The sequence below is a fragment of the Buteo buteo genome, chromosome 17 (assembly GCF_964188355.1).
Source record: "Buteo buteo chromosome 17, bButBut1.hap1.1, whole genome shotgun sequence".
Lineage (NCBI taxonomy): Eukaryota > Metazoa > Chordata > Aves > Accipitriformes > Accipitridae > Buteo > Buteo buteo.
Genome location: NC_134187.1, coordinates 25828102 through 25855497, shown reverse-complemented (window position 1 = coordinate 25855497; position 27396 = coordinate 25828102). Strand labels below are relative to the sequence as shown.

The following is a 27396-nucleotide window of genomic DNA, read 5'->3' as shown; positions in this document are numbered from 1 at the left end:
TGCTAGACCAGGGAAGCCACCTGCTGACATTCATAGGCATTAATCCCCAGTGTTTATCCTTACCAACTCTGAATGAAAAGAATCTGGAACTATCCTCAATTATGGGTTGTTGTGCCTCAAAATTAAGAAGTTCAAACCTATAGGCCAGTTTTATAAACCTATCTTTATGCACTGCATTTGAATACGTATAACACCCCAAAACTCCTGGGATTTTTGGGGTGGTGGTGGTGTTTTAAATCCAAAACCCTTATTCCTGAAGCCATTAAAGATTCCTGAAAATCTTATCTTCCCCCAACATGCCTGCAGCTGCCATTATAAACTGTTAACTGTTTTGTTAGCTGACAGTACAATTTCAGATAACTTTGATTAGAAGTCTTCCATGTTAAGAGTATAATAACCATGCCTATATAGATAAAGAAAGAAAATGAGTACTTGTAATCTAAAATGATGATATGAAAGTACCTGACCAAAGTCATTCTTGATTTTAACTTCAGCTAAAACAAAATACAAGAAACTCTACCTGCTTGAGGTTTTGAAGAAAACAAATGCATGCACAGCAGAGAAACACAGACTCTATGGCTTGATTTATATTAAATTAAAAAAACTACAAATGACAAATTGAAATAACCATGGAAGCAAATAATGTTAACACTTACGCCTAGTCATATTTCCTAAAGATATTTTTGTATGGCTTTTTCAATATTTACTATCACATAGTGAACTCCAAATACCTACTGACATGCATTCACTGTAGCGAATGAGTTATAATTGTAGTGTTTGCTGTAGTGAATGAGTTATAACTAAAGTACTAAAGTTTCAGCTCAGACATTGTCTAGGAATTACATTCAGCAAACATCCACAATATTTCAAAAGAGGTATTAGATTTCAAACTCTGTGAAAAAAACCTAACTGCAATTTGCATTGCTTCCCAAATTAAAAGACAGCTAAGTAATGAATTTAACAGACTACACTTACAACACATTCCTAGAACACCAGTAATATGATCCAAAGCCTCATAATTGGAACTATTCAGTAAAAAACTGCATATACTCTATGACTGTAATTAAAAGGTGCGGGTTTTTTTTAGATATAAAGATCTGGAGATCCAGTCACAATTCTGGAAACATTAGTCCATTAAAATAGCTACGAAATGGCATTCTTTTGCACTTGTATTTTTAGCATAAACTTTAAGATTTAAATAAAACCCTAGAATATTCATCATAATACTATGATTCAATAAAATTCTATTTTTTAACATATTTGTGCTATTTCTCTCATACATTTTTTGCTTTGGGCAAAGGAAACAAAAATGTTCTAACTTCACTTTCATGTTGTCAAACATTAGCAAAATATTGCAATGTTTAAGCTGCAGCAATTGAAAAAGTGATCCAGCTGAAATAGATGTATGAAAGAAGCCATCTGAAAACACTGAATAGGAATTTTCTCCAGCTACTACTTAGCTTTTGCTACTGTTAAACACCTCACGGAGCACACTTTGCAAGCAGACACCAAGCAGTACCAAAGATACCACCTTTGACTGCAAGGCCAGGTCTGAAGAAGGGGATTAATAAAAAAGAACTTCATATTGGATATTGTTTCTCTTCAGTATGTAATAGTTATGTTGGGATCTTAAGAGAAATGAATCAAAACTAGCACTACTGTATAATGCTCTTGTAGCATAACTACACAGGAGAAGGAATCAGTACCAACAAATCTGATAAACCTCCAAGGACCATTTCTGCAGATAACCTTAGGAAGAGCAAATGAATGTAGTTTGTGGATATACATTTAGCAGCTTTAGTCAGATTTCTGTGGCAGGAAATGAAACTGTTCTGGATAGATGCTTTAGCCTAAAAAGTAGACTATCTTACAATGTTTCTATAGGACATGGATCTAGAGTGAAGTTGATTTATAGTTTCTACATAATGCTTACAGTTATTAGTCATACAAATATATTTAGGAAAAGAAAGTGAACAAATACTTAAGAAAAGTAACAAGCAGTAAGATGCAGGCAAGAAGTCAAATAATAATTTTAACCCAGAGAAGACCACTGGTCCATGGAGATTAATATCTCATCCTCAGGATGTTTAAAAGGTTGAACAGCCTAATAATTGCACCTGCTCGGAACTTTTACATAAAAGAGGATCAAAATCTGTGATCAGTTGCTTTGAAACTCCACCAATAGCCACCAATAAAACACTTAATTTATTTCATATAATTAATTACCTCAGACATCTTTTAGTGCTTTAGGACTTCCAATTCTCAAAACAATTCAGTGCTTATTTTAATTGTATGATGTGCTACTTACTGATAAAAAGAACTGCTATTTATTTTCTTGATCGGTTTTATATTTACTTAGAAAAAACTTTTACAAGGGAAAAACACCTAAAAAAGATTCAGTGCTGACTCAACCCTCTCACTTTTTTTTTTCTTTTTACATCCAAACTGAGCTCAAATAGTAAGTTAAGAAATTTAGCTTTACCTGAACCTAGAAGAAAATATCGCACAAATCTTTATTTTGCAGAAACATCCATTAGGGATGATCTACTATAAAACAAACAAAAAACCCTACCCCATACCTCCTCCAAAAAGGATAGGCATCTTTTCAGGTTACTTCAGCGGCTCTTCAACTAAGCCAGTCTGAGCTGGCTTACCCACCTCCTTTACCATATCAACTTGGCACACTCTGCCACCACAAGTTACCAGAAAGCTGAGTTCCGTGGTTTATACGTATTGTCTTTGAACACCATTTGCATAACATTTCAAGGAAAATGAGATTCAGCAAGTTTTAAAATTGGTAGTGCATAGAGAATGTGTTGTGGTTTTTTTTTTGTACATACAAAGGCACTCAATGATCCTCCAAGAAAAAGAAAGAGCTTAAAAAACAGTATGTCCTGTTAAACTGACCTTTTGGAGTCTTCTAGTTTTTCTTAACCCCCCATCGTGCTTTTTCTTTTGTTCATTAAAAACTTTGCAAGAGCCATCAGTAACATGACACTCTGAAACTTCAGTTTCATCACCTAGAAACCAAATTTAGAAACTTGAAATGAAAAATGCAATCTTGTGAAATGAAACTGCCACCAATTATTTTATCAGGGCATATAGAGCTATGTACAATTAAGATACCTAAGTTAATAATTTGCACCAGTTCTTTTTCCACTGTATTTCAGTTATGGAAAAAAGAATGACACTCAAGCATCTCACTTCATCTTTCGGTATCTGATCTTGTAAATAAACTAGTTGTAAAACTCCCAATTTCCACTGTTTTGAAAACCACACATTAACTACAAGTACAGAATCAGCTAAATTGCTTTCTATTTATTACAAAATATGCAATTTCTCTGAATACAGAGATATTTGAAAGTTTGAAGCAGTGGTGACTAGATTTCTCCTTTCTTACTGAAGTGTCAATGCTTTCAGTACACACTGTGTTTATCTGAAATGACCTGAAGGTCTCAAACATGTTTTCAAACACTTTGCAAGCAAATCTAGCAAGCTGTTAGCAGGCAAGGATTGTGTGCACATGCAGGCATATCAGTCCTATTACTTATAAAAAGGCACCATCCATAAGAATGTACTCTAATGTGGCTGCCCAAAGGTAGTATTTTTCATCATGTATTTTGTGAATTAACATATATTTAACTCTTCAACACTGTCAGGATGACTTTTATAAGCACTAAATAATAAACTCTAGAATCATTTGAGAAATTAGCTTGCTTGCATAAGATGAAAAACTTTGATCTATCTTTTGATCAATGAAGTTTTAATTACTGAAGATTTAAGTAGATCATTTTTCCCAAATTTAATTCAATGGAGTTTACTTTAGGACATTTGTTAAATTTTCATTTCAGAGAAATGCAAGAGACCAGTTAAAGAAAGTTTCATCATTAGTGATGAAAGTGGCCTAAATTCAGCTCCTTCCAAATAAATTTCTTATGATTACTTTTAGAAAACACCAAAGGGTACTATCCATATTTACTAGTCTGACTGCATATATAACTAAGAATAATTTGTTCTTCCTCTGTCAGCTACTTTAACTCTTAATCCTTGAGGTGACAGAACAACAAATTACAACACAAAAAATGATGACAAACATCTTCCATTACTGGTTACTTGTTTTAAAATTAAAACCTTTAAACTAGTCAAATTTTAATCACTTCTCGCCACTGAAGTTCTAAGTTTCATGTGAATTTACACAGCATTACAGTAATTTTTGTGTAATACAGGTAAACATGGCTTTGGGGTACAACTGTTAATTTAAACTCAATATTTAAATACAAAGTGTCATTTAACAAAGGGAGAAACTAATTGCTTAACTATGTTAATTTTATTTAATATTGCACTGAGGGCCATCATCTTCAATCACTGAGCAAGACTGATGGCAAGTAGAAGAAGAGAAAAGATCTTGCCACGCAATAAGAAATGCCAAGAAATTTTACATTTAACTCCTTTTATGTAGAAAACAGATTTTTTTAAACATGTGTTTTGAATCTTAAAAAACAAACAAACAAACAACCACCACAAGACTGCAAAGCATGTCAGGAGATCATCTACTCCACTGCTGTACCCCAAGCACATGGGGGTAAAACAAGGTATATCTCTCTTAATTTCCAGTAAGTTATTTCAGTCACTGTAAAAGGACGACCCACCATTTAGGTTTTTTTTTTTTTTGCAGGGGTGGGTTTGCAGGGGCAGTGAGAAGTGGGACAATATTCCTTTTGCCAGTCTTGGCCTGAATGCTCAAGCTCCACAGCCCTTGTCCCACTTGGGATTAAAGTTTCAAGACCTGTATGCTTGGACCTCCTTCCAGTTATGGTTCACTCTCACTGGTTCTTCATATTTACAGGAAAGCAGGAACAGGGGACAAGGTCCATCATGTCCTCTGATTATCAGCTTGGGGATCTTCTACATTACATAAATAAGGACTATTCTTTGCAATCCAGTTCCTACTTCCCTCCTGTCAAGACTTCTCAAGCACCTTCCAGCTTTTCCTTCCTGCAGGTCTCAAGCTTCACTGTCTATTGTCTTCTTTACCCTGATTGCTGCTTTTTAAAGCAGTTGCTCAGTCACAAGTAAGGAGTTTTCATCTCTAGTAGGTTTTCCTAGGGTATTTCAGATAAAGTCGACAGAACTTTTTGAAGCAACTCCATCCATTGTTAGTTATCCCTAAATTTAGGTCAAACAGGCAGCGAACTCATGCCACTGTGGTCTATTAGATCCCCTAAATTCTCTTCTAAAACACTGCTTAATGACCGGTATCAAAATCAACAACTCTGATACCTCTCTGAAGTATTATAACAAATTAGACTGACTTTAATTTGCAATTTAAGCTTTTACTCATTCATGATCATGTGAAGCTTTGAACCAGAATATTATCTTTAAAACTCTGATATTTCCTTCGAGTTAAAGCAAAGTAATGATTAGGCACAACGGGCTAGTTTTTGTTCAATCAAATCAATCATGCCTATCTAATAAAAGTTTTATCTATAGTACAGTGTTCTACTTTAAGAATATCATAACAAAGTGTCACTGAAATTAAGCTATATCATATCTTCTATTTTGTATTTATCCACAGAGTTATTTACCCCAACTATGAAGAAAGTAAGTCTGAATTTGTCATTATTGGTAATCTTTCAGGTACATATGCACAGAATATTTAATAACTTGTGTTGTTATTATTATTGTAGTTATTATTCCAGCATGGGTAAATGCCAAGTTTTTGCTATTCAGAACACAATTTCTTCAAGTCTTCTGAAAGCTTATGTGCCCACCAGGTTCTCAAGAACCTGCTAATGGTTTAAAACAATTTTATCTCATTTGGTTTGTGCTCTAGGAAAAGCGTCATCATGCTTTGTAAATTAGACTACATAAAAATAATCCTCAAGGTGTTCCTCTGTTGAAATATTTGTCCTTTTTTGTTTTAATAACTAGTTACAATTAAACTTTTTGTGAAGATAAACAAAACAAAGAATCAAGCAAAAAAGTTTTCTTCATCCCTCATTTGTTCTTTAAAAGGACATAATAAAATGTCAATAGATGACATAATTCAATATTTTTAGTGAGCTTTTCTTCCAAAACTGAAGAAAAAAAAAGGCCCATGAAATCTAAGGAAGTTGTCACGTGTGTTTTTAAAGACATAAACACTATTTAAGCACTTAGCACCTAGAACCTCAGGTAAAACTCATTAATCTAAATTAAACTTCATAATTTTTGCACCAAATAACAGAATAATATTCTAGATTCCCTATCTTAACACTGAACTACATTAATTACACTATAATGGGTCTTAGTTCATGTCTTTCGGCCAACTGTCGTAGTTTAACCCCAGCCAGCAACTAAGCACCACACAGTCACTCACATATCTTATCACATAAGATAATACTTGCTTCCCACATTCACATAAATATCTAAAATTTACTTGGCTAAGTCTTAACTTTATTTTTAAGACTGGAAATAATGCCAAGTCCCAGTTCAAATTTCATCAAATCTGAGCAAGTATTGGCATTCTAAGCCATGTGATTCAAGTGCCAACTTACTTACCCTACCAACAGCTCTACTAAAAAAATGTTAAAAGCAGATGGACTGGATTTCAAAGTAAAGCAATTTATAACATGAAAGACAAAAAAGTTCTTAGACTCTCCTAGTAATGTAGATCATTAGCTTTCACAAAAGATAGTATTATTGCTTTTCCATAAACTTACATTCATGACAATGAAAAGCCACTGTTTTCCTCACTTCATAACCACTAAAAATTTAGGCACTGACATACGAAAGCCAGTTACACAGCACTTATTGATTACAGAGCACTGAAATTTGCCAGGTATGGCTGGTTTTATCAGAAGGATAGAAAAATTATTTCAGCTCCAAAAACAAAGCTGAGAAAGAAAAAGTGAAACTGAATAGGCAAGCATCTTTTAATATTCTTATAACACCTAATTGATTTCAACTCTTATATCTGTGACCGTTCTCTACTTGATTTATGGCTTGGAGTAAGACGAAAATAAGTAGCCATGTTTATGCCTGTGCTGTTCAGCTGAACAACTGGACAGCCTTGAGTGTTGAGTGCACCCTACCAAAGGACCTGAAGCTTGCTACAACATAAGCATTAGGACTTCAAAAGTTAGTTTCAGATTAGCCTGCATATTATACTTCTACTTTAAAAATCAAATGTTCCAAGTAGTCTGTGGAAAGAAAGCTCATCAAATCTTATTTCTTGTCATTAAAGACACTGGGTAAGAGTGCCATAGACCTAAAAACACAAGAAAAAAACGGGCAAGAAAAATGTTTGATATTTAAAACATACAGATATAATTAAATTTTATATTGATATTTGATTATTCCTAACTGTATACACATGATGAATGAAAAGAATTCTTTAGCTTTTAAAAATAATATACTGTATTTACCAGTTTTCAAATCACGTACAACATACAGAAAAACAAAGCAAATTACTATTTATTTACTAATTAACATGGACAAGAAGTAACTTACATTCAAGTAAAAAAAAGGAAATATTAAACCTATATTTAACAAAAATCAACTATTCTATCACACAGTGTCACAGTAGTTAAGTTTAAAACAAGATTTTAATTTTCTTCCACAGAACTTGCATTATTAGGGAAAATACAACTCATCTTTCATTATTGATTCCTTCCATTTTCAAGTGAGCTCATTTGAGCTGTCAAACTTGAGGTTCTACTTGACTACACAACACATGCATGAAGCTGAATAAATTATACTTGGGAAGATGGCCATCACTGATAAATCACAAATATTATTAAAATCACTACAAACACAAATTGAGACTTACAAAAGTTCCTAACAAAAAGGATAAAAAGTATAAACATGAGATGACTTTTGTTTGCTGAATAATCTTCCTTTTCCTCTCCTCCAAAATCTGTTATCTTAAACAAGTTGTCCAGCAAGAAAATAAAAGCATAACATGCTAGAACATTGATCATAATTTAATCACTAGAATTTAAAAGTTAGAATTAACACTAAAATTAACTGGCATACCTAAGTTTAAAGGGAGTATACCTTTTCTCTTTCTCCATTTGTTTTCATGATTGTTTAATGAAAAACAGACTGTTCTTTGACATTAAAAAATACATAATTCAAGGATCATCTTCTAGTACATTGCCACATGGCAAAAGCCACACACAGTGGGTTCATACATTTATGGGTGTACATTTATACTTGTATAACATACACCTGCATCAATCTTTTTTTTTTTTTTTTTTTTAAACTGTGCTATAATGATGCACTCCGGGTATTAAAATGCAGATGTAGTGAACCCAAAATAGCAGTTCACAGTTCAGCAACTTATCACCCACGGATATAGGCACAGTCACTGTTTGACATTTCCACTGGATTATTTCATAAGTCTGATACCAAGTCTGTTGAGCCCTTTAAGTTAATAATTAATTTTATATAATTTATTGATGCACTGCTTCATGATTTCCTAGGGAAAACAAATTACTAAAATACACAATCATAAATTACAAATATTTAACCCTATGTAAAGCTCGACAAACAGAGCTCAAAATATCAAAATCTGAAAGTGATTACCCCCATGCAAGTTAGGAACATTTTTCAGGGAAGTTCCTGAGACTCAATATTCTAGTACACATTTACTTTGAAATAATTAGGCTAAACCAAATTAAAAATGCTCAAATATATAAAAGAGCTCTTAAAATTATTACTAGCATCTAAGATCAGTTCCATATAAAAAAGCCATGGTTGCTTACATTGCAGCTCTTGCACATGCCCTCAAATGTCTTATTCAATCTTCACCATAGCACAAGTTAGAAATTGCTAACTCAAATGTTTTTTTTTTCCACTGAGATTTTATGCCCTTAACTGCAATTAATCTAAAGTAGCAATTTTAACTTGTGAAATAAAAATAATTTGAACAAGAGATCCTATGATGAGGAGTTACTTATAAACAATTTACAAGAGCACCATAACATTTAAACGAGACAGACCTTGGTTTCTTAAGCACATTTTGAGTACTAGCAGAAAGTTTACAGACTACCAAGCATTTGGGGAAAAGAATGCTCACATACTTTTGTTGCATTTTGTGAGCACAGCTTCCTTATCTCTTGGTAACTTCTTTGTGTTTGTAACGTATGGGAAAACAAATGGATGTTCTTTTGGATCCTATGCACTTTATTTTTGAGTAAAATTAGTAAGTCAGTACTGCAGCATTTTCTTCTTTGGGTGTAATGCGGAAATATTTTTCCCTTAGGAATGACAGTTCATTTTGCCATTTAGTTGCATGAGTATACCTAATGCAGTATGGTATCTTTTCATTTTCCGGCTCTATGTAGCAACTTACCAGTAGTGTGAGTACAGTAATCCACATCAGTTCTGTAGGATTTTTCATGAGCCTGCTGAGGCAGCCTATTCACATCATCAGAATCTAGAGCTTCTGCAGTGTCAGCTTTTTTGCCATCTGACATATAATTTAATGGCACACTTCCAGGATGTTCAGCTGGTTTGAAGTTTTTCTTTACTGAAACACCATTTGCTGGAATAAACCTTTTCCTACTTTTCTTGGAAGTAGTATGTGGCTTAGAGAAACTCACATTAAGTGAGTCCATGCTTGTAAAAGAATCTTTGCAACAGACTTCAGGACGATTCTGTGATTCATTTGGTACTTGTACGTGTACCTCATCTTCATTCAAATCAGAGGATGAAAAGAAGTCTTCATAAGATGTGTCTTCAGTGCAGAAAGACTTGCTGTATGTAGTTATTGCCTGCAAGAACTCTTTAGACTCTGATGAACCCAGTTCTGAGGTAGCCAGTTTCAAACTAGATAGCGTGTGTACTTTCTTCCTCTTCTTGTCTTTAAGAATACAATTGTTTCTGTCAACAGGGAAGCTTCTAACCAATGAACATGAATTTAAGTCTTCACTGTTCATAGGTGAATTAGAGAGACTGCCAATCAAAGCAGGAACAGTATTTAACTTGACTATTTTTTTGGAAGGAGTAATATCACCCAAGCCCTTGATGTGGAGAAGGGACCTTTCTCTTGCAACTGAAGTGGTCGTGCTATTTTCATCCTTCTGATTTTTCTTTGGAAACTTTTTTAGATCTTCCTTTTCTAAAGACAATTTATCATTCAAATTATGCTGCAAAATCCGTTTCTTTAAGCTTCTTCTGCTATCTTGTTTTGGTGTCAAGTTCTTCTGCTCATAGCTATATGAGGGAGAATTCACCGACGCACTCATGGATAAATGAATACCGGTCCAAGTATCACAGGCATGTTCTATTGCCTCTGTTTCCTGTCTCTTCAATTTATCAGTTCCACAAATATAATCATAACTTGAGTTCAAGCAGTCTCCCATTTGTTCTCCTGCAAAATATGAAAAGTGGCAATATAAATGCATTTAACAAAACAGAAAGAGTACCAAATTTCTTAGTAAAATACATATGAAATCACTGAAAGAAGAAAACAATGATTTAGCCACTTCTCTGGATATTATATGCAGGTCATCAAAAACTAAACAGAAAATGCATTAGAAACAAAGCACATTCTATGTTGACAAGAAGCTACAATAGCTTTAGCTGTCATATCTTCGTATGTAGTAATAAGTATCCATAAGTCCTGTTCTGCTTTCTTGAAACAAAGCAGCACAGGAACTCCCTTTCACTCTTGCATTGTGGAGAAAACCACCAAGATTTTACACTGATAAAGCTAGCTATAGTAATACTGGAAACTCAATAATAATTTTTACTACTACAGCATTACCACCACCTTGTAGTTTCTGCAGTTAAGACAAAATGAAATATAACATCATAGTATCATACCACATACATCGACACAATGGATGAAAAATAATTAGAATGTGGAAAAATAGATCATTTCTTGTAGCTATTCCCATGAAAAGATTTTGGGGGAGGTGATATACAGAATCTATTCATAACTCTTCACAATACATTACTCTGAAACAAGCTAGTATCTTTGATTATTCAGAATACACTTTAAAAAACCAGTTGTTCTACAATCTGATTATTGCAAGAGATGCTTTTGCTTAAATATACATTGAGTGCAAAATTTCAGCAATAATCCTTCTGTAAGTACTCCTGTAGGTTTTACAGGAAGTCTTGATGTTATTTGCTTACTAAATATAAATAATATTTTTAAACATATGGTATAGCTAGCTAAATTCAGAAAAATGAAATCTAAGGAGGTGAAAGGAGAAGTTTCACGTGACATTATCAGACTCCCATATTGACAGTTGAAAAAAACCTTAACTTCAATCCCCAAATTAAACTGGATCCTTGAACTTTTTTAACCATTATTAACCAACCTACTCTCACGTGTCTCGCAAGCACAAACAAAAGGGCCACTGTCACAGAGCATTCAGAGATGGAAGCTACACTGAATATTGTCATGGGATGTAGAGCTCTACTCAATGTAAAATTACATTGTGCAGTTGTAATGCTGGAAGGACATATTCAAGGTAAAGCTTTCAAATCACGATGTTCAACCTCATCAGCATACAACTAAGTTACCAAAATAAAACAGTTTGTTGGCACAGCTATGCTACTTCCAATATTAAGCTATTACTTCTCCCTAACATTGCGTGAAGACATACCAAGCTGTCTCAGGCTACAAGATACCGCCCCTGTTCTCACGTAAGCCAGCATGACAGAATTCCTGTCTGATGTCAACAAAAAACACAGTACTTGAAAACAGCATGAGCTATAGCATACTGTTGGGGTAGAACAGAGTAGGCAGACCACTCAGGTGGCCCTCATTATGAATTCTAAAGAGTGTCTTCTCCTTACTTTTCTACTGAGATCAAACATCTGACTTCAGCTTTTTGCTCATGTGACTGACAGAAGACATGAGGTCTGAAGTACATACCCATTGCATACACAATTAATGCTGTTAAGATGCCCACTGACGTAGCTCAACAGCCTTGACAATAATCTTCTACCTTACATCCTGCTACTATGCCAAAACACAGGAACAAACCCCTAACTTTATGAGAATAAGAACCTTGATAACAAATGACTTGAATTCATCAGCAACCATAAAACATTTTAAAAGCTGATTTATTTTTACTTTTGCTATTTCTTCAATCCCTGAATACTTAAGCTGGAGAACACATTAGGTTTCCTTTTAAATTCAAGTTTTTTGATTGAAAATTTGGAAGATGTTTCAGTTCTCTGAGGTGTCTCTCATTCCGTTCTCTTTTTTGCTTCCCACATCACACTCTTTAGTGCGCACTCTGTGTTCTATACAAGATCGCTGTAAGAGCAGAGAAGACTGACACCATGCCAGGACAAGAAGCCATTAAAGGGGAATGGCGTGAGGAAAGAGGAGGAAGCGAGGCAAGCAACACAGCAGTAAGGCAGAGCATTCACCCAATGTGATTCCTCATGCTCCATTTTCCTTGAATTATTACTGCTACATACTTTGCCAGTTAAGAAAAGCTAAAATAATTCAGTTTTAAATATAAATGATAGAGCAAATATATACAGTTCCCATTTCAGTACACAGCACTTTCCAAAAGATATACAGGCCATGTATTATTTTCATTTTCTGTAATATATAAAGTTGTGTTAGTTACCTGGTAACAATGCATCTTCTGAATTAGTTAAGACACGAGTAGACAGCGGGCAGTCTCCTGGTGAACTGCTTGGAGGTATTTGAGACATTTGTGAAGCTAGGAATTTGTAAATAATAAACTAGTTAGCCCTGTTTGCAAACATACAGGTTTCCACACCATCTATTCATACTTCAAAGCAGCTCAATTGTAAGAGACAAGTCATTGCTTTGCCAACTAACTAAAACTATATAAATAATTATAGACTGCTCAACAGTATCTCAAATTTACATACTAACAAAAAAAGCTATTAGATATTCTACAATTTTAATGAATTTTCTTCTAGATAACTCAGCACCACATTTTTCTGAAACTAAAGCATGATGGCAAACCATTTAGAAAATATTATAGCCATTTCTAAGCCAGTTGAGGCATTTTTACTAAAGAAACTGTCAAATTCTGCAATTAGCAGCAAAGCCTTGATGTAGCAGAAATGCTTTTCAAAATGTTTGAAGGTATTACCTTAAAACTCAAAGAGAAAACAAATACCTAAATGAGATTTAGTTTTTCATCCATATGTCACTGGTTCTTTACTTTCCTCCCACAATTATTTTTGAAATTATAAGCTGACAGTCTAGTTGACATAGACTTAAAACTTCAAACACTACAGATTTCCCCCCATCCCAAAACACATGTTCCACATTTCAACAGTTGTTATAGTAACTGACAAAACCTAATGACTTTGACCTTAGTACTTTCATAGTAAGGTAATGCAAACACTAAAAAAAATATTTGAAAACTGCAATCTAGATTTAATTCACCAGGATCCACATTTTGAAGTCAACTAGATTTATTCAATTAGGTCATTCAAATTCATTTATTTTTTTTGAATCCTGTTCTTCAGTACCTATATAGATCAATTCTGGACTCCTTTTTAAACTGTTGGCCTGGGAGTAATAATATTACAATCTTTGTCAAGTACAGCATTCACATTAAAATTTAACAGGAAATAAGATTTAGAGTCTCACTGTAAAGTTTAACCAAGCTGTGACAATATCAATTTACAAGTTTAGAAAGTCTGGCTTAAACATTAGTCTTCTTGTGCAGGCTAGTGATTAAGAAATTCCTTTTTGAAATCATTGTCTTCTATGACTTCTTGTGCCCTTCAATAGAAAGAAACTAAAGGCATTCACACCTACTCAAAACCTGGGAAGAAGGGAAGCCATGCAATCAAGAAAGATATGAAAAAAATTCTCAAGGCCAAAGCAAGACAAGTGCATGAAAAATTCCATAAAGATGGCAGCCATTTGTGCATGTTCACGGGTAAGTAAAATTTAACTTCTTACCAGTAGGAGAAAGATCTATTCTTTTTTCTTTCATCTCCTTCATTCTTCTTTCCCTTGCACTGCATCGATCTTTTATCTTATTAACAGGGCTGTATATAAGTGAACCATTGTCTTCAAATAGTAAAACTGGTACATCAGTTTCTACACAAAGAAGTTGCATTTGTACATTAATATTTACATGCTGTAACAGCTTAAGAAGTTGCTTTTTTTTTTTTCAAAAAAGCTTGAAAAAATTAGGTTCCTAAGACCTAACGTCACCACAGATGCTTTCATACCACAAATTTGCAAAGAACTTTGTAAAAGGTAAGTCAAGTTTATTTCTTATGGCGAGATGCATTAAAGTAAAAAAAACAAAAGCCAAAACCCATCAAGTGCTTTAAAGAAATAACTGAAGATATTTCAATCTGAGTTCAAAGTTGTTCTTACCAGCATTAATTGCTGTCTTTTGTACAGCTAATTCTTTAGCCATTTCATCCAGTCTTCTCTGCAGCCTTCTATCATTTTCTGGATTTTTTTCAACAAAGTCTTTTGGCTGCATACATTTGTGCTACAAGACACACAGAACTATTAATTACATGGTATAAAACTGCCAGAAGTAACTACACTTCCTATTTGCCTACCACTTTATCACAGTATTTATTATCAGTGTTTATGCTACTTATTATCACCTCCTTGAAAGTCACAGATAATTGCAGAAGTTAATGTTTTCCAAAGCGAACTTTAATATGAAATAAGAAAGAACATAACAGGTTTTTTTAGGTTAGATTTTAGTAAAAAGGAGACTAAGTCACCATCTTTTCTTTTTTGCTTGTAGCAAAGCTAAGGCTTGAAAGATTTTCTTTTCAAATATCAGGATTTAAGGGTTTGTCACAACTCCGTGAAACATAAGCCACATTGCAGTCATGTTTTTTTAATTAATCATTATGTCATTTTAATTTAAATCTTCTGTTTCCTTATTTACAAATATAAACCCCCTACTTTCATTATCCTTTCTTCAGATAAGTTGTCACATCACCACAGCCACAGCCTACCTTTAAAAACCTACTCAGATGGATAGGCAGAGTTTACAGAATGTTCTGAAAATAAAGAGTTCAAATGCCTGAGGTCAGGAAGTCACGTTCAAACTGTAAAGTTTACTACTCTAGGCGTATTAAAAAAAATAAAAAAAAAATTTTAAAAAATCACATACTCACTTTTTTGATTAGTAGTGGTAATCCTTCATTAGTGTCTACTGCAGGAAATAAGGATTCATCAGCATGTACTCCAGTTTCTCGACACCTGTATAATAAATTAGAGCAGGTGTGGGTTGTTTTTTTTTTTTTTTTTGTTTTGTAAGAATGAGAACCTTTATTGCAAGAAGAGTCATCTGAGCCCCATAATAATGAAACACCAACCCTTCCTAAGTGTGTATCTTTAGCGTAACTACTGTAATGCCAAAAAAAAAGAAAAAAACCCTTATATATTACACACTAAATACAGGACATGATACAGTCTTTTTGCACTAATGATGCCCTCTAAATTGCTGGTTTGAAACTCAAAGATTCCCACTCATATGTTATTTTCCATGCATTCAAAAAACCACTGTATTAAGTCCTTCCGGCCAGGTTCTCATGAAGCTTTTATCTTGCCCTGACTTTTGCGAGGACTGTAGGCTTTCATTGTTCACTAGCTAGTAAACTTAACCTTAACTTGGTCACTGTGATGACAGTAAACTCCCAACTATAATCTACAGAATGTCATGGCGGGGCAGGGAGGGCAGGATATTTTTCTATTCAGGCAAATGAGGGAGGAGGCTTCATCTGATCCTGGCTTTTACATCTTGCCTATTAGTCTCAGTTTTCTGCCTTCTCTTTGTACGCTAAAACCAACCCCTTACTGAGGAGCAATCTATATTTATGTGAACTTTTTTTTAAATTACGAAACCAAAAATCCAACTGATACCATACCTCTCGATTTTCCTGTCTTTTCATATTCAAAGACTGACTTGAGAACAGTGGGACTAATGTTATCTTGGAATATGATACAATCTACTGTATATGTGAACACTAAGGATGATGTTGAGACAAGAATTTGGTTATTAATACATAAATTAAAGTTCTTTTGGTCAAAATAGGTAAATACAGTTTTATTCTCAAACAATAAATAATAGAACTGATTATGGGAAAGAGTACGGAACCTTAATAGACTACATTAGAATTCCCCTAGAAGTCATTCTAAACTGTGATTCTAGTGACACCTAGTGATGTAACCACTATAAAGTTTGTATCTGTAGAATTGTAATCTAATGCTTACTGAGTTTTGAACAAAAAGCCACACCACTACATGTATTTGTCAAACTACAAATGTGAGTTCAGAGTTCTCTGGTGCATCAAATCGAAAAGATAATTCAACATGCTGGACTTCAGTAGCTATTATTAAATTCTGGAAAATAATCAGCATAGATGTAGACGACATTAAAATTTACATTAATTCAGAGATTTCATTGATTCAGGGAAGATAACAGAAGTTGGCCATTAAATATCTTAGAAGAATATTTTACTTTGTAGACAAATCTGAATGTAAATGATTTATTTATCTTATCTGTGACATGAGTGAGTTACCATACTAAGAATACACAGGTAGGGTTTCCCAATTATGGGTTTGAATTGGAAGTATTAAGTGTTCTTAATTTGGACACAGATTGTAGCAATTCTATTTTACGTAGCGTTCTTTTTGTTGTTGGGTTTTGATATTTTTAGGTTGCTCACTGAGGTATTTGAGTTGAAGGACTAAAAAATTGTTTTCCGTAAACCCAAAGCTGTCACTTATTTTGCATTAAACTTACAATTTATTTGCATGACTCTTAGTCCATGATTTTGTGCACTATTTTTAAAGTTAGACATATCTACCATTTTTAGAAAACAAAAAAAGGAAACAAAACACTTTTTTTTAAATTAAAAATACATTTACTCTGGAGTTATGATTTTTTTGGAATTTCAGTTGTTATCTTAAAAGAATTGTCTTCCCCATCAAATTATTTCCTATTAAACTGTAGAACTGCATTCAGTTTAGATTCAAATAGATGCTCATACGATAAAGCAGAAGCTTCCAATACAAGTTTGAGGCAGATCATTGGACAGAGCACTGGAAATCCAGTAGGAGTTCAACAAGGCAATGTTCACTAAATACCGCACAAACCCTTGTACTCAAGTAATTCATGCTGTTTTTTATGGAGAAAAGTGAGTATTACAGTGTTTTTCAAATCATAGGGCATGTTCCTCTGAGACGCTCAAGCACTGCTCAGGGGAAGATAACACTAGTATACACGCATAACAGTTTGGAAGTAGGGGTCCACTAGCTGTTAAGTGGGAGAGTACTTGGCACAAAGCAGAAGAGTCGCTGCAGTAATTGTTTATGATTTGCTTCCTTGTCTGGTGTTTTTAGACCTCAAACATCAGAAAGCAGCGTCCAGATTAAATACCGTGTACTGCAGGATCTTGTTTCCAATATCAAGATTCCCAAGAGCACATGAAAACACAACCAAACATTCCCAGTTTACTTTGCTACGTTTCACAGATTTCTGGTTTAGAGATGGTCAGATGCAACACTGTATTTGTTTTTTGATAAAACCAAATGTTTAACTGCTTCAGCATTTTTTTCAAACCCATGTAAAGCTTTGCTGACTATGATTTTGCAACAAGGAGTTCTACAGTCTAACCATGTTTTGCTAAAACCCATAATTTACTGTTTTCTCTGAATCTGCCTCCAAACAGATTCATGTGATGCTTTCCAATTCTTCTATTGGAAAGGAAAATATACATTCATTCCCTATTCAGCCTCTCCATATGAACCTTTGTGTTCACAAACTCTCTCCCCCTCCACTCCCACTTCTTTTCCAGGTTGAAGAATTCTTGTCTCTTCAATCACATCTTGTGAGAAAACTATTTTATAACTTCAGTTATGCTTGTTGCCATCCTCTCACAACATTCCATGATAAAATGCTGTCATCCCACTACATGAGGTTTTATGTTCTATTTAATTCAATTTTTGACTACTGCTGAGGTGATAATGCCATGAAAACATTTACTCTAAGTCCCCAAAATCTTAATTTTCCCTTCACACAATGTGATGACCATCTTCCTTCTGATACACTTAAGAGGACTTATGCTTTAAATAGTGTCCTTGACACCAGCAAGAATTTTATTCCTTTCACTGTCTTAGCTTCATCTTAACAGAACCTCTTTCATTTTAAGTAGACTCCTTTTTAAAGTTGAGCACTGTCACAGAACTTGCGTTTTGCTGCTCCAGCATGAACACTGATCTTATACTGTGGTCATACTTACAAGAAGTTCTTTGAAATAATTTGAACAACCATCCACAAACCAATTAAGACCAAGCAATACCTATTTGTCTTCACACTGCACTCCAACAGGAGTCACCCAATCCCCAGGCTGCACTAGAAAGTTGCCCTTTACTATCATATTTCCTGAAATGACATTTCACAGCATTTCTGACCATTCTGAGAATGTTCCACTTGCTACTGAATGGAGCAGTTGGTTACTCAAGCTATCTTCTTTTAGTGATGTTAAAATGTCAACTCACATGAACTCTGCATTATTTGCTTACACAGTTATCGGTTTCAAACTAAGCCTTCATTCATACAGGACCAGTATTTCACTGGTACAGACCATTTACATTGTCCCAGGGTTCAACAGACTGTCTTCTGCCTACCAAATTTCTGAGATATTGATGTACTAGGCATATAAAGTCAGGCACTCCAGTTCCCTCATCTTATTACAAAAAACTTCAGCATGTATGCTAGCACAGACTCATTTTAATTTTATATTGTCTGTGCCTCATTTGAATAATCCTCTGACTAGGAAGACTATTCATTACTATCTCTTATGTAAGCTTCTACCGCTCCTGACCTATACTTTGCTCAAGGATATAATACTCCTATGAATTCTGCCTAGAGTATACATCAATATAAGTTATAGGTTCTTGTGTACCGTTCGGCATTAACTTTAAACTAAAAGCCAGAAGAAAAAGATTACAGAGAAGTTCAGTCATAATTCACAGCTTGGGTGTCATCCCTGCCCCCTGCAATAAAATACATCTATTTCAGATTATTTCCCCAATTCCAACGAACCTCATCTTCTAACCATATAGCAAGACCTTGCCTTGTCCAGAGCATGATACCAGGAACACTTCAAAAGAATACCAGGAAGATGCTAGCTTTCTCTTTCTTACCAAACAACTTAAGTTTTCCCTCCAGATCCTTTCTCCTGTCTTTTCCTTTGTTGCTGGTATCCAGCAACAAACAGTTAAAAGTTTCGTGAGGCTTTTACACCTGGATCTCAAAGCTCCACACTGTCCGCTACAGTATCACACACCCAGCTGTCTCTATGTCTGAGCTTTCTAGAACATTCACCCACTCAGTACCTTCCGGTAGTGCAGAGAGTCTTGGGGTGGAACTGCTATTACAAAGACAGCATTTCTGTATGACACATCCTAGACTTTCCCCTGTAAGGTGCTTTCATTCTTCCATTGTAGATGCTACTCACCTGGACTTTTCTGAGATCCTTTTTACTACAGCATATCCAAGTCCTCAAATAGTTTATAGTTCGCGTGACTAAGGTTTCAAATTCTGTATTTATACACTTAGCCATCTGAAAAGCATATTTAATTTTATAACCAAAGATTTCTACTGAAATGATCATCATTCTTATGCACTCATATAGCACCAGGTAACAGAAAGATATATTTACATAAATAAAATTTTGCATCACTCATTTTTGAGAGCTTAAGGTGTTTCTCCCTCAGTATTAAAGCTGGCTGGGTTGTGCAGCTGTAACTTCTATATCTGATATTCTTAAAAAGAAAAAAAGAAAAATCCTGTTTCTGCAGAACTGCATGAATTTCTTTTTTGACTAATGGACTTGCATCACAAGTTTTGTGGTTGTACTGGCCTACATTTAAGTGGCTACAGAGCTCAGTTTTGCCCCCTCTTTTTTTTTTTTCTTTTTTACTTTTGCACTTAGCAGACTTCTATCTCTCCATGCATATTACAATTTGTATAGGAAAGGGCCTCTTTACTTGATTTCTATTCTATTTCCATCATCACAACAATTTATCCATTGGAGTGTTCGAGTAGAACGCATACATATTCTTAAACACTGTAAGTGTTTTTACACTTCATCTGAAGTTAAGTTAGGCCTCACAACCACTTTGTAAACTCAGAGAAGCAGCTATGGACTAAAAAATTCTTGTGGACTGGCTGCACAGCTGAAATTTTTTTTTTTTTAATTTAACTTTTTCCATATGGTAGTTGAGAATCTTCAAGCAGTGCTGTTCTGAACCTGCCAAATGTCTTAAAAGACAGACTACATATGGATTTCTTTCTTTCTTACTAGGAGATATTCTGTCTACAGGAGTTAAGTACAGAAACAGGACAATGTCCCTGATGAAATGTGCTTTTTCATATGAAAATGGAAGAGTTCTATTTAACATAAATATCTGGTCTTCAGTACCTATTCATGCCACCTGAGAGCAAAGGAGTGGAACACTGAATGATTAACAAATATACTACAGAACTACTTCAACACATTCATTTTTCAAGAGTTAACATTTTACCTTTTTATGCAAGTAACATGCTTTATAATAGGAATAATGTCATAGGAAATTTATCATTTACTCATCGATTTATCACTATTTCAAGTACATTAAAAAACAGGTACTGTACTTAAGTTTTTAAATAAAACAATACTAGAATCCATTATCTCTGGAATGTATCACATTCATTATATTCACGAGTACTCACTTCTCCACCCAGAGTACAGAAACTATTTTTACATCCATCTTCTGTGCTTTTCTCCATGTAGACAAACGTCCATCTTTGAAGACTACGTGGGTCACATGCTTGTTCAAAGTTTTTGAAACCTGCAGAAGTACACAGAGAGCTCATCTTTAAGTTTGATAATCAGAAAATGCTAATGAAACTAGCTAGTGCAGTCCATTTTTAATGTATAAACCATTAGCATAAAAAGTCATTCTAAAGATTGTCAAGGACTCTTTTGATCTTTCCCATCTTTTCAAGAAGCCTCAAGCAATCAAAACTCAAGTCTCATTAGTCAAGCCAATGCAATGCATGCTAGAGGGCTAGAGTAGCCTTTTGTTTTCAAACTTCTTTTCTCTAGGTTACCATTTTTATCTCCCTACTCCAGCTGTATCACTAATCTTACAACGTTTTTATTTATGTAGCCCAACATCATTTCTTCAGCAACAGCCAGTACAGAAAGTAGTTGCCACTATCTAAAGAAACGTCAAATTACATCTTCTATTTAGCAAAGAAATCACAGTCTTAAAAAGTACAGCTAACCTTATCCTTTAAACTAATTCTCATCAATAAAGATCACTTTTAGTTTTGAGGGAAGGCTGAAGCTACTACAAACAAAAAATTTATGTGGGAACACTTTAAAGAGTGAGAAATACAGAAAACTTAAGTGAGTACAGCTAATATCATATCTGACATTTTCATTGTGTCATACAACTGATCAAATCTTCAGTTATCAGCCTCTGTTGACAACTAAGCGATAACCATTTTAGTTCTAGATACTCCATTCTTCACAGTCAAAGTTTCTTTTTGTGGAGACTAAACATCCTATGCATAAAACTGATCGGTTGTTGTGGCTGTTGACATGATGAGATAGTACAGTTCATATTTTGAAGCAGCATCTTCTCAGCACAGCCAAATGGAAATAGCTGTGTAGCTGTCTGTTGTGGTCTCAATTGCATCACTATACTTGGCTCCCAACATGTTGGATCTGTATTTGGCTTTAAGAACACTATTCAGCTTTTCTAAAAATTCCTGGTGGCAAGCTGATTTATTGCTTTTTGGAAGACAAAACACATGATTTTTAAGTATCTAGGTATACAGGATCAATGAATCTCTTTTGGAGTAAGTTATGACTCCAGATACAAATGCTTACTCACTTATACTAGTATCCAGCTCACAGCCCATGTCCTAATGAGACAGATGCTTGATATAGCTTTGCCTCCAAATTATGGAGGAGCACCACCTTACACCTCCCTCTCATCTCTCCTGCCTCCTCCCTTACCCTGGACATCCTCTACTGCTCACCTGACCTTAGCTTGAGACGTCAAAAAAAGCAAAAAACTAATTAAGAGTTTTCTTCCCTTACAGACTGAGCCAAGTCAGTTTACTATCATGTGCTCAGCCCAATAACAGGGAAGGAAGTGTCTGGAGTACTGACGGAGCGGGACCACCCCTCTTCAGTCATAGGGATCTGCTAAATAGGCTCATCTGTATCATCTGCCTATACCTTTCACCATATTCAGCTACCTTTTGATCAACTTGAGGAATTTTGAAGCCTTATGCTTTGTCGTATTTTCTGTGAGAAAAATCTAACATCATCAGAATTCCATAGATCTGACAGTACAGCACAAAAGAACAATATTTTTTACTCAAGTTATTTATTGAGAATTGTATTTGGTTTTGTAATAAAAACAGTTATTCTACTGTTTTGTTGCACTGTCTTGGCTAAATTCATACAGAAAGAGAGGCTTTGGGGACATAAGCAAAACTTCCTACATGACAGTAGGATATGCCTACACATGCCCACTTAAAAAGCACAGGGATTTCACGCCAGTATTATTTAAAGCATGATGTGGGCTGTAAAAATCTCCATTAATGGGTGACAATGTGCAAGAAGGGAAGATGCCAGTTTGATGGTGGTCTCCGATTGAAATCGTACAGCTGGCAATTAAACGTATTTTGCACCTACAAGTCAACCATACTTGATATGGGGAAAAAAAGAAAAAAAAAAAAATCACTGAGACATATACAAAGACTCTTAGATGTATTTTTACTAGCACTTTCTGGACTTGAATGACACCTGTAGGAAAGTGAATGGAAGAATCAAATGTCATGGTACTTGGGTTAGAAAACGTTGTACTAACAACAGTGCAGCTACCTAGAAGTTAAAGAAAACAAAACAACATAACGTACATACTTGTACGGCAGGTTTTTAACACTTAAGATTTGGTTTACCCACAGCATGTGGCAAGCCCAATACTTCACAACAAATGCATGCTATTATATTAATATGCAAAGAGGTTTATAGATATAGGGAGGCTTTAAATGCATTTCCCTATTCTTAGGTCTGTGATTATCTTCCTTCCTGCACTTTAAAAACTCATACTACAAAGAAATATACATGACAAGCAGACCAAGCAAGCTAGTTTGTAATTAAGAGCTTTCTTATTCTATTTATTTCAAAATAGTTTCCTTACTTTTGCTCCCATATCAAGAAGTTGCTGTTCAAAGGTTTTTGAGTAATTTTCTGTTCTGTTAGATGACCAAACTTCTACAAATGCAGAAATACCTGGATCGGAAGAGAGAAAATAACAGCTAATGAAGAATATACTATGGTAAAACTGGTTAAGCTGCCTTTCCAGCAAAATTTTGCTTTTACACATATTGCATTCAGTAGCAAACACAGCTTTTAATAAACTGAGTATCAGATGTTAGCAGTAGAATGTTCTTTTTAGAGCAATTCTGTCCCTTAAATTAGTTGTAATGGAACAAACTTAGTAGTTTGACACTAGTTGCACAACTTTTCACTTGGTCTTCTTAAAACACACTACCAGCTTAACAAGCAATGCAGTATCTTTACATGACTGCTTACCCTTATCATTACTTAATCACTGCTAATCTTCAGGTTAATCAAAAATTTTAAGACAGATTGATGTAACACAAGTTACAGAACATAATAAAATAAACATAACCGAATTATGCCTTCCCCAAACCCCCAGAAAACTACAGGAATATTACTTAACAATTTCCAATTGTCTTCAAATTCCACCTTATTTATACTGAATCACCCCAAATTAAGTACACAGGGCCTAATACAATTTCATGTCAGCTGCTTTACGTAACTTCAGGTATATCGCATTTAAGTAGCTTCCTTTATCAACCAGATCAATAATCTTTTCAAGGAATTAAATCAGCCTTGGTTGAGAAGGTCTTCAAACAAATGAACCCAGATGTATTGACATGGAGGGATAAACAAATGAAACTCCTAACAATCCCTTCATTAATTTTACTTGGGACCAGCATTAAAGTGACATACAGCTCCATTGGCCATGTTAATTTCCCATTCTGAATGAAGAATTAAGAAAGTTACAGAACACCAGAGGAATGCCAGTTCACCAAAACCAACTTCACAGAGACTGCGGGCCAGACAACTCTCAAAACTCATGAATAGAATTGAAAGTGTCAATTTAAAAGGATCATCCTTGGCAAACATTGCTTAATTTTGTTCGTTACTACATATGTCCTTCTGATTCATTATTACGTAGTGTCATCCATCTTCCTTCTAAATGAAAACCAGAATCATGCTCCAACAATTGAAGTACTTATATAATGATTAACATTTTTTTATAAATGCTAGAAATACTTTTAACTTACAAGAGAAATATGAAACACAAACCACCTCCTTAGCCAAACTACAGGGAAAAATCTTATTATCAGTACTAGGCCTTCAGATGCACATAAGAACTTAAGACAAGTCTACTCCAATGCGCTTTTTATTGTGTTCATTCTACTACTGGACCAGGGCAGCTGTTGCCAGAGTTCCTTTTTTCCTTGATTGCTCTATTGTGAAAAATACTGCACTTGCATTTGAAAAAACACTACCTTCCTCTTAACATCAAATATTTTAGAACCATCATAGTTATAACTCTCCTAGAAAAACAGGTTGGAGCATTTCAATGAAGGTCAAACTAGGAACTCAGAGGAACATTACTTCAAAGCTGCATACACTTGTGATAGGATCAAAGGTATAATTTACAATAATTAGCCAATTTTAGCTAATCAAATATACTCCAACAAAAGACAGGCACTTTGTAGTTTTTGTACAGTGGATGTAAAGGAAAACAAGGAAGGGTTTGGAGCTTTCCTGAACTAGAAGAGCTCTGCATAGAGCTCAGTTCTTGCAAAGGGCAACTTCTGCTAGAAGGAATCAGAGCAGGCGACAACAGCGGGGGAAAAACAGATATCAGAGGGGCAACCTAGCGAGGCTGAAATTTAGAAAGACGCAGAAGAAACCACACAGCACCAAGCCACGACTGACCAGGGCAGGAAGAGCCAGGCGGGCACCCACGCGTGGCAGCAGAGGCGGGGGGGGGGCGGCAGCACCGGCCAGCGCCGTACCGGGAGCCCCCCAAGGGGCACTCGCTCCCTGCCCGACCTGAGGGAGCCTTCCAGCCCTGCCCGAGCCAGCGGCCACCCGCCCCGACCGGGCCTGCCGCCGGGCACAGCCCACGTCCCACCGGGGCAGGCCGGGGACCGCTAGGCCCCGCCGCGGGTTTCGGCCGGATTCGCCCGAAATCAGTCAGAGCGGCTCCGCGGCGAAGGATTGCCTCCCACCCGCGGGGACGGCCACGCCACTAGATCGAGCTGAAGGCCGACCCGAGACAAGACTCGGCGCTGGGCCGCCCGCAGGGAGAGAACCGGGCGGGGAAGGAGCCGAGCCGGCCCCTCACCCGCCAGGCCCGGCCGCTCTCTGACAGCAACCACCGGAAAAAAGGGCCGCAAAGGCGACGGGGGTACAAGGGACAGCGCTGGAAAACCGGCCCGCCCCAGCCCGGCGGCTCCCCTCAGCCGGCCCTGGCCCCGCACGGCGCACGAGCCGGTACCTTTCAGGACGGGCTCCATGAGCGGCGCAGCACCGAGGGGCTCCGGTACCCGCCACCGTTCAAACGCCCTTCCACGCACCGCCGCCGGGCCTGCGCGCTGTACGCTGCACCGGGCCCCCCCCCACCCCCGCCGCGCCTGCGCGTTGCGCCGGGCCGCCCGTTAACGGCTGCGCTGGGCCCGCGCGCGGGCGGCGGTGTGGCGGGAGCGGTTCTGTCGGGGCTTGAGCGGCCCTGGCGGGTGAGGGGGGAGCCTGCGGGCGGTGTGAGGGACGGCACTCGAGCGGCGCCGGTGTCGCGTTCTGGAGAAGTTAGGGATGCGGAGTAGTTCTGACGTCCTGGAAGTCCTTGGCGGGGAATAGGCGTGCTCTGTCCGGTCAGCTCCAGCCGAGCGGTAGCGCTGGGGGAGTCACCGGACGGCCGAACGCTGCTGAAAACAGTGTTTTGAAAAGGCGAACGATGAGTGAATTTTCTGTGTCTAGGTCCACCGTGAGGAGTCCTCAGGAGGCTTCTCTGAAAAATTTTAGTTTGCAGGAAGGGCATCGGAGAGCCGGTGTCCTTCCAGCTCTCTGGTGGCTCAGCTGCAGTGTCTGAAGTGAAAAAGGTAACAGAGAAAGCCAACAAAATGGGGATTAGCAAACGGGCACGGCCAGGCGGTGTTTACTGAAGCATCGAAAATTACTTGAGGGCAACTGTACTATTAGCTACAGTAAGCTCACCGTTACGTGAAATGGCCTTGGTGCTAGAGTAGTAAATGTGGTACTAGAGGGAAATAAGAGAGAGAAAACCTGATGTCTTCCCCAGGAAAACCTGATAAAATTTATAACAAAATAATGGAATTAGTGAGTATAGGGTTTATAACGAGAAAGAAGGAGCACATCTTTTTTAAAGGAAAATGATGCTGCACAACTTTATTAGGCAGCTCATATAGCTTTATTATGCAACTCACACAGCTCAAAAGCACAGGCATTGCTATATAGTTGTATAAATCAGTGCTGTTCTGAGATCTTCAATGTGCAGTCCTCGTTTCTTCATCTGAAAAATAATACAGCAGAAATAGAAAAACAGTAGAGATGCAAAACAAGGATATTGCATGATTTCCATATGAGAAGTAGCTATTTAGATGAAGACTCATCAGCCTGGAAAAGGAATGGCAGAAGGCAGATGTGCTGGAGGTCCCTAAAATCATGAGCGTGTGGAGAAGGTGAACGCGGAGCAGTGTGTTCCCAACAAGAACTAGCAGGCACCAAATGAAACTAGCAGATGGGGTATTCTCAGAAGAGATGTTTCCACATTGCATTTCATCAGGCTGTGGAAGTGTGTCCAGAGTGCTGGCAAACGATGTGGTTTCTAGAAGCAAATTAAGCAAATTCTTGAAATCCATCTTAGGACTATCAAAAACATACAAAACCACCTTCACCTCAGTAAAGCCCTGAATTGCAGACTGCTGCACTCTGACAAGGTATAGTGAACAATTTGGGTTTTTCTTTTCTTTCATTCTTTCTTCAGTCATCTCCCACTGGAGAGACAGCGCTGACCTAAAAAGGCTTTGGTGTGGTCCATTACACTCATTCTTACTTTAATGGACAGGCTCAAAACTTAAATCTTGACCTTTAGGAGTCTACCAAGCAGGTTGCTATACCAATGCTATTTAAGATATCTTGATCTAGTATGTAATATTTTAGCATTGATACAGTTTGTTTAATTTCCAGGGCATTAATATGACCCCAGATCTATGGCATGTGTTGAGCACAAGCTCTTAGGTCTTCTGAACCTGTGACAGACTTCCTTTCACT

The 27396-nt window shown here is 36.5% G+C and overlaps 1 protein-coding gene across 5 annotated transcripts in view; it reads right to left on the bottom strand.

Moving 5' to 3' along the window:
* The window catches only part of MCPH1 (microcephalin 1), a 129776-nt gene extending 104050 nt beyond the window's left edge, over nt 1–25726 (bottom strand). For 4 of the 5 annotated variants that reach the window (XM_075049260.1, XM_075049264.1, XM_075049262.1 and 1 more), the window contains exons 1-9: nt 25604–25726; nt 23198–23289; nt 20706–20824; nt 15100–15184; nt 14333–14453; nt 13907–14047; nt 12585–12680; nt 9338–10357; nt 2908–3020 (exon numbers count right to left, since the gene is read on the bottom strand). In XM_075049260.1, the coding sequence (XP_074905361.1) occupies nt 2908–3020; nt 9338–10357; nt 12585–12680; nt 13907–14047; nt 14333–14453; nt 15100–15184; nt 20706–20824; nt 23198–23289; nt 25604–25622 (1806 nt within the window). In that variant the 5' untranslated portion in view covers nt 25623–25726. Of the gene's footprint in view, nt 1–2907; nt 3021–9337; nt 10358–12584; nt 12681–13906; nt 14048–14332; nt 14454–15099; nt 15185–19449; nt 19552–20705; nt 20825–23197; nt 23290–25603 lie in introns of those variants that run through there. The other variant, XM_075049265.1, reaches the window with a different exon arrangement.
* Between the last annotated feature and the right edge of the window lie 1670 nt (nt 25727–27396).